Source organism: Grammomys surdaster, unplaced genomic scaffold (assembly GCF_004785775.1).
Source record: "Grammomys surdaster isolate TR1022 unplaced genomic scaffold, NIH_TR_1.0 126133, whole genome shotgun sequence".
Taxonomy (NCBI): Eukaryota; Metazoa; Chordata; class Mammalia; order Rodentia; family Muridae; genus Grammomys; species Grammomys surdaster.
This window is the reverse complement of record NW_021620941.1, coordinates 1261605-1269304: the sequence shown is the minus strand read 5'-3', so window position 1 is coordinate 1269304 and position 7700 is coordinate 1261605. Positions and strand designations below refer to the sequence as shown.

At 45.4% G+C, this 7700-nt stretch overlaps 1 protein-coding gene across 1 annotated transcript in view; it reads right to left on the bottom strand.

Moving 5' to 3' along the window:
• Positions 1-7700, bottom strand: part of Garnl3 (GTPase activating Rap/RanGAP domain like 3) — a 116712-nt gene that overhangs the window by 23031 nt on the left and 85981 nt on the right. Inside the window, exons 18-20 of the mRNA XM_028757043.1 lie at positions 6004-6115; positions 1336-1434; positions 896-1012 (exon numbers count right to left, since the gene is read on the bottom strand). Of these exons, the coding sequence (XP_028612876.1) occupies positions 896-1012; positions 1336-1434; positions 6004-6115 (328 nt within the window). The remainder of the gene's footprint in view (positions 1-895; positions 1013-1335; positions 1435-6003; positions 6116-7700) is intronic.

Below are 7700 nucleotides of genomic sequence, written 5' to 3'. Positions count from 1 at the left end.
CTCCCTCCCTCCCTCCCTCCCTCCCCCCTCCCTCCCTCTGCCTCATTGTTGCCGTCTCAGTTAAGAACTCTGAGCCCCTGCTCTAGTGCCATGCCTGCTGTTGTCCTGTGCATCACTAACTCACCTCTGAAACTGTAAGCCCACAGTCAGTTGTTCCTTCTGTAGGTGCCTTGGTCATGATATCTTAGCCAAGCAATACAAAGGTAAGTGAGACAATATGTAAGTGTTTGGCCTGCGTGTGTGCACATGCACCATGTGTGTGGGCATCCAATGCCTGAGGAGGTCAGAAAAGGCGATATAGGTGGTTGTGATCTGTCATGTAGATGGTGGGAACTGAACCTGGGTCTTCTGCAAGAGTAACAACTACTCATGGCCTCTGCATCAGGTCTCCAGGCCCAGGGCTTGGCTTTGTATCTGCTACATAATAGAAATGGAAGCAGAGGTTGATCAGGACTCTAAGAACCAAAACCTCAAAGTGATTTTGTTACAGGTTAGCTAAGAGAGCTGTGGCCCAAAGGCTGGAACTCCTCATCTTCAACCTGCTTTCCTATTTTTGTAGCTTCTTAGGGAAGCCAAGGTTCCGTGTAGGCAGTTCTGGGACTCGAACCCAGGGCTCTGCATGTGTTTGGTGAGTGGGCCTCCCTGACCTACACCGGTACTTCTTGTTCCCCTAAGGAGGAACTGTATTTCTTTAGATCCCTACTACTCATTTTAATTTTCGGTAGCTTGAACATTTGAGTTTCTTTCTTTTTTTGTGACAGTGTCTCAAACTCGCTCTGTGGCCAGGGGTGTCTCATGCAGCCTGGGGATAGAACATGTAGCCTGGGGATAGAATGCAGGGCCTCATCCAGTCCAGGAGAGCACTGCCCTGGCTGAGTTCCTCCCCAGTTCTCACCTTTGGTTTTCTCCAGTTTGTTTTCTCGGCAGTCAGATCTGCTCCTTCCTGTCTGCCTGCCATCAAGGCCTTTCTGCACCGTACTCAGCCGGAAGACAAAGAGGCGGGCATCTTTCCCTGGTGAGAGTCAGAAGGCAGAGGAGGCAGACAGCAAAGTGAGATGACCTGCTAGGACTCCCAGACAGACACACAAACCAGGGTTGGGAGGTGTTCCGGGATGCAAGTGACTATCTACCCCATAGAACTTTTGCTCCACACAATACGGGAGAAGGAAACTCTCCTTCCCTCCGACAAGTGGGCTGCCAAAGGACCACAGTGCTGACACCAGAGAGAGGAACACTGACATGACCTACACCCCCAGACCCAGCGACCCTGTGGTTGGCTGCAGTGGGCCACCCGCCATCTTGCTCTTCTTGGAGCAGCCATCTGAGGGGCAGCACCTTTGTCTGCTCTGAGAACCAGAAGGTCCAGGGTCTCGAGCACGTGGATCTGCTTGACCGGTAGAGTTCTGTCAAACACGGGCACAGATGGGAGGTCATCTGGAAAAGAAGTCTGGTTACCTGCCGCACCACCTGTGATGCATGCCTGGGGCTGACCTGAGCCTCTCTGGTCAAGGACAGAGTTGGCTTCTACAGCTTAGAAGGAGTTCAAACATTGCTCCCTCTGCTCGGGAGAAGTCCTGATACGCCCCTCAGTGGAACCGAGAACTCTCTATGGGGGTGGGCAGAGCAGTGGGGACATGAAAGGAAGTTATGTTTTTCTTGTTGGTGTCACCAAAGAAATAACAGCGTGTCTCAACCCCAGATTTACTAGGGTTGTAGTAAAGGAATGAATAACACAGAGGGGAGAAGCAGAAATTCTTAAAAAATTTTAATGTTATAATAGAAAGTATCATATCTTGTATTATTTCATACATTTCTCAAGAAGGTAAATTGAATTTAATGAAGGTAAATTGAAAACTTTTTACATTTAAAGCGAATATAAACACATCCCTAGCATACCCTCTGTCTGTATCAATAGTAGTCTGTTTATGTTTTTTGTTTTGTTTTATTTTGTTTTTCAAGACAAGGTTTCTCCGTGTAGCTCTGCCTGTCCTTGAACTCACAAAGATCTGCCTGCCTCTGCTTCCCCAGTGTTGGGCTTAAAGATGTGTGCCACCATTGCCTAGTTTGCTAATATGCTTTTTAAAAAAGTTTTATTATTTTTAATTATATGTAAGTCTGCATGTGGATGTGTGCATAAGCGTACAGGTGCCCTTGGAGGCCAGAGGCTTGAGATACCCTGGAGCTGGAGCTCTAGGTGGTTATGAGCTACCCACATGAGTACTGAGAGCTGAACTCAGGACCTCTGGAAGAGCAGCCAGTGCCCTTAACCTCTGAGCCACCTCTCCAGCCCTGTATATACAGTTAAATACTTTTTTCAGATAGGAATTTGAAATATTCTTACTTTAGAGACAAAAACTGTCTAAATGGCAGGAACAAAGGGTGCTACGTGGAAACTCACGGATTGGGAAGTTTCGGATGGAAATAACTACATTGTTGCCTCTAGAGGCCCCAGGCTGTATCAGCCTAGAGAATCCATATTCTGCTGCAGAAGGACATGGCTGAGAGCAGCAGGGATGGTGTGGACATCTCAAGCAGAGTTGGCTAGCTTCTTTTCATCTGCACTTACTCTTCAGGGCTTTGTTGTGGGCCTGGACTGCCCTGTTTCTTTACAACTTAGGTGCAAGGGAGCGTGGGGCTCAGGGCTCTTCCAGAAATAGAAATGGCTCTGGGAGTTGATCCCTTTCTGGATCCCTTCAGGGACAGGATCAATAGCATTCTCAGTGGAGTGGGGGCTCCAGCTACAGTCAGTTGGCCTGGGAAGTTCTGGATCTGTCTATAACAGGTCCCATGAGTTAAACAGCCTATCTATGTCCCCCTTAGTCACACAGAGCTTGCTTCTAGTCTTTTTGTGGGACTTTTTGTCTGTCAGCCACAGTCCTCCTTCTCTTCTGATACTAGGGGCTCTGTAATGCTGCTAGGAGGATTTGCCTGTTCAGAACACAGGATGATAATTCCTGTATTGTTGTATTGGGCGAATAACTGCAATTATTTTATGGGTCCACAGTATGGTCAGGAGTGGCATGTCACATTCTCTAAGGACTTGGTGGATGCCAGGCCCTGAAGCACCTGAAGCATCCAACACTCTTTAATTTAGACGCCTCATTTACCAGGACTGGTTGGAACATTCCTCGTTAGCCAAGAACGAACCAGATGCTCAAATGTGTTCAGAAAACTTGTTCACTCCTTAAACACGTGGAGCCAAAAAGGACGGAGCACCTCCTTGTATGCTGGAAACGGAGGTGCACTGTGTACTGCTGAGCCCAGCACGGACCAGCACGCACCCTCCTCACCCCTCAGCCAGCTAAAGGGTTTGTATGTGGATATGAAGGAGAGAAGGCAAGGACAGGAGAAAGGACAAATTTAGTGGCTGCTTGATTAATTATTCCTTTTTGTAATCTTGGTATGAAGAAGTCTTTAGAGAGAGCTTTTCTATTACCATAAAACCAAAAAGGCCACAGCCTACTTACTCAGTGACTAGTCCCTTAAAGCGGGGATTTGCTGCACTCACAGTGCAGAGGGTTCTGAGTTTTAAAAAATTGTGGCCATAAGGGCTGGAGAAATGGCTCAGAGGTTAAGAGCACCCACTGCTCTTCCAGAGGTCCTGAGTTCAATTCCCAGCAACCACATGGTGGCTCACAACCATCTGTAATAGGATCTGGTGCCTTCTTTTGGCCTATAGGCATACATGCAGGTAGAATACTGTATACATAATAAATATATAAATCTTAAAAAAAAAAAAAACCAAGCAAACCCTTATGACCTTAAAAGAAGTAGATTCTCCAGGGCAAGTCTAATGAAATTAGAAAAGCTAATGGCTAGGATGGGAATCAGCCTGAAATGGAAGGGACGGAGTGACTCACAAAAACCGTCTGTGCTGCCATCATGTGTAGAGGAGAAGGCCAGCTAAGGAGTAATGAAAGGATGGCCCACAGTGAGATACAAAGAAAGCTCAGGCCTTCTCCTTCCCAGCAAAAGCCAAGGGTAAGTGTCACTGGTCAGTTAGGACAGGAGAGGAATAGCCTGCATGCCTCTCTAAGGCTGACAGAAAAGAATTTCCTAGAAAACCACAACAGCCTTTACACCAAGGCCACCATTATACTCTGATCCAAAAGGCACAATTGCAGAAAAGACTTGATAATATCGGTTTGGATCTTAACCTTTTTTTAAAGAAATGATCTCCTATAGTAATCCTGCCCATGGCCTCCCCTCTCCCCGACTGTCTCAGTCTTTCCAGCCCACACTTTCCTTAGGTTATACTCAGTCTTGACACAGGATACTTTTCTTTGCTCTCAAAGGAAAACTAGAGAATATTAAACATTTTCTTAGTGGTAAAATCCTGTAAACCTATTTACTCAGGACTACGTTTTTGGAAATTGGTGTCAAGGTCAAAACAGAAATGCTGGCAGAGTTTCCTGTGTGTAAGTGGAGTGGTTGGTATTGTACCAAGCTCTAGTCAGACCCACTAGACAGCAGTGTGGTTCCACGCAGGCCATGGTGTTGCTCTGTTTCTTCATGTATAAAATCTAAAGGCCAAATATCTAAGGTCTGTTTTGAGTTTTGAAAATAAAAAGAAACTTTGGGTTGCACTTTTGGCAAAAATCCTAGAATTTTTGGAGCTTTCACAAATCACTGGTCAAGATGACAATCACTTTTTAGCAACTTGCTGCTATACACTAGAGCCAGTCACAGGCACTTAGCACAAGATGCCCTCAGCCCCGCTGTCCCCTCCTTGCAGTTACATGCGTTGTCCCAGTGTGTCTCACTTTCTGCTATTTTAAATGATTTCTCAGCCTTTTGAGGCTAGAGGCTCAGAGAAGATAGATTTTCTTTTTGGAGAAGGGGAACCCAGGCCTTATGATCCTAGACAAGTGCTTTACTACTGTACTATATACCCCCCCCCCCCGATTTTCTTTCAATCACAGAGTTTCTTGAATTAAGAATTTAAGTTCTGAACTGATGAATATTAGGTTATTGATATTTTATTAAATTCAGTATAGATATAATAAGGTTATGTGAAACATGATGGATCTTAAGTTATCTACAGTTTATTAAATTAGTCAGAGATATAATTAGGTTACGGGAAACATGATTAAGACCTATATGGAAAATCCCAGGTAAGGTCAGTTTGCTCTCTGCCACCTCACACAAAGCAGCTGGCACAGAGCTGGGACCTAGTGAGGGTGCTTAGGCAGAGGTCTGAGGGACAAGCAAGGCTTACTATAGAGAGGGAAGGTGACATAGTTTTAGGCCACCAAGCCACTCTCACCAGAGGGTCTGCCTCTAGAGCTGCTGCCTCTCTAGTGCCTGTGGTCCCTCACAAGTCCCAGGAGGCCTGATGCCACTGCTTACCTCCTCTATTACTCATTAAGAGTCTAGAATAATCTAAAGGCACTTCCTGCTGTTCTGGAGTCTACATCCCATCAGTGCCAATGCCGAGGACTTGCCTGTGGTGGTTGCTGTGTGTGACTGTCTCCCCAGGCAGGTTGGTCTAGCTCATTGTTAGAAAGCGCCATTTAATACTGAGGAGCAATCTGTCTTCCTGCCAAAGCATTTCTGCTTCTGTAGCCATCAAAACAGCTTATCTAAGATTCATATAATTTATTTTATACATCAAGGTTTTTTCCAGTCAGGATTTTTTTTAAAAGGCTTCAAGAGAGCTTGTGTCCCCTAAGAAAATGATGTGAATATGTCCCTTTTCATTTAAGGTTAAGTGCTGAGACCATGCTGAGTATTTGCTGAAGAAGAACCTTTTTGTAAGTGGCTTAATACCCAGGAACTGATTGGAGATTGGGGGAAGGGATTAGCTTCCCAGAATGCTGAGCACAAATATATTCCTTGGAGCATCTGTCTGAAATGAGGGGTTCTATTGATTAGAAAACCAAACCTGGCTAACTCCTCTAGGGAGTAGGCATTTATGGTCTAAAGGAGCTGACTGGCAGTCACCCACCTCAGAAATACCACAAGTCACACAAAAGAAGACATTCAGGAGTGCTACTCACTAACCATCCACTAGCAAGACGCCGGCATCAGTGGAAACCAGCAAGGCCTGGCCCCAGGGATCTGCACACACGGCTTCGTGAGGGAAATTACAGCAGAAACACTGGGGCTCCCAAGGCTGTGAGGCAACACAAGCATCGGAGAGTAAGTGTACCAGAAAACCCACACTGTGTCCCACAGATGGAAACAGTAACACAGATCCGCCGCTATGGTAATGAGCTGTGCCAGACTTTGGGGGCTACTGGGTCTGGACTCAGTTATCCTTCTCAAGGAGAAAAACCTCCTTTTAAATACAGATGCCATAGGAAGGCAGTGACTTCCTGCGCTTCTGGCACCATTGCCTGTTTCTACATGACCATAATGTTCTTTGGGCAGAAATATTGGTAATGTTTTTAGAGCAGTTTTCTTTAACACCTAAAAGTTGGGCCAATTGATGCCTTTTCCTTTTTTTTTTTTTTTTTTTTTTTAAGAGTGTTGGTGTTAGTTTAGTGTAAAGTAAAATCCCACATAGCTATTTTTAAAAAAGGTAAGATTTCTGTGTTGCTGATTCAGCAAAATCGTTAAACCATACACAATGTAAGAGGCTGATATTGTCTTAATATATAGGTGTTTATAGACCCACATAAAGCTACAAAATCTTACAGAGAAAGTAGCACACATTTTGCAGGAAAACAGCAAAGCTGCTAATGAAGTAACTCCAGGTTCCCAGATGGCATGTTCACATCCCATGCACACTTTTTTTAGTCCCCGTGTGAAATGTCACACTACATGAACACTTCCTGGGTCCTTAGCTTCATTTCCATTTCAGGGATAAGGTAGCTCTCCCTCACAATGGCTCCTGAGGTGGGTGCAAAGGCAGGAGTTGGGAGGCATTGCTTACTAGGATCTTAGTCATACAGCAGTGTGGACAGTGTTTTGTTTGTGAAACCTGGAATCAAATCCAAGGCCTCTAGCATGCTAGGCCAGGTGCTCTCCCACAGAGCTATATCCCCAGTGCTGAGAATTGCAAACATTTTAACAGACTTCTACTCCCTTTTAGACACCTTTTTTTTCTTAGCCCCATGCCTTGGAAGCCTTTGTAGGTTTCTGGAGACAAGGAGAAGGCTTCTATCTTTACTTCTCAACTCGACATATGAGTCTGACGTGACCCAGCTGGGCAGCAGGACCTGGCAGAACCCGTCTTTGCTCTTGTAGGTGTATGAACGCCCAGTAGAGACATGTTCATATCCTCTAAGTTCAAAAAGGCTGCGGCCCACCTTCAAGAGCATCACCAGGGCTGAGGCTAACACTGTGGATTATCCCTAGCTGAACAAAGAATGGGCTTCTGCTTTAGGACACCATAGCCTCAGGCTTGCGAAGATGGACTCTGCACTGTTCTGAAGAGGAAGCCTAGAGGATATGGAAACATTTTCTAAGCTGAAAAAGGAAAATACAGACAGGTCACTTATTGAAATATTTCCCCCAAGAAGCGGTCTGGCAGTTCTGAGTCGTTAATGTATAGCTAGAAGAATTGAAAATGCATTGAAACCAGCACTTTAGGTAATACTAAGATAGAACAAGGGAGTCACTGTATGTGTGCCTGTGTGTGTGTCTCTCTGTGTGTTTGTGTGTGTATGAGAGACAGACAGAATGTGTGTGTGTGTGTGTGTGTATGAAAGAGAGAGAGAGAGAGAGAGAGAGAGAGAGAGAGAGAGAGAGAGAGA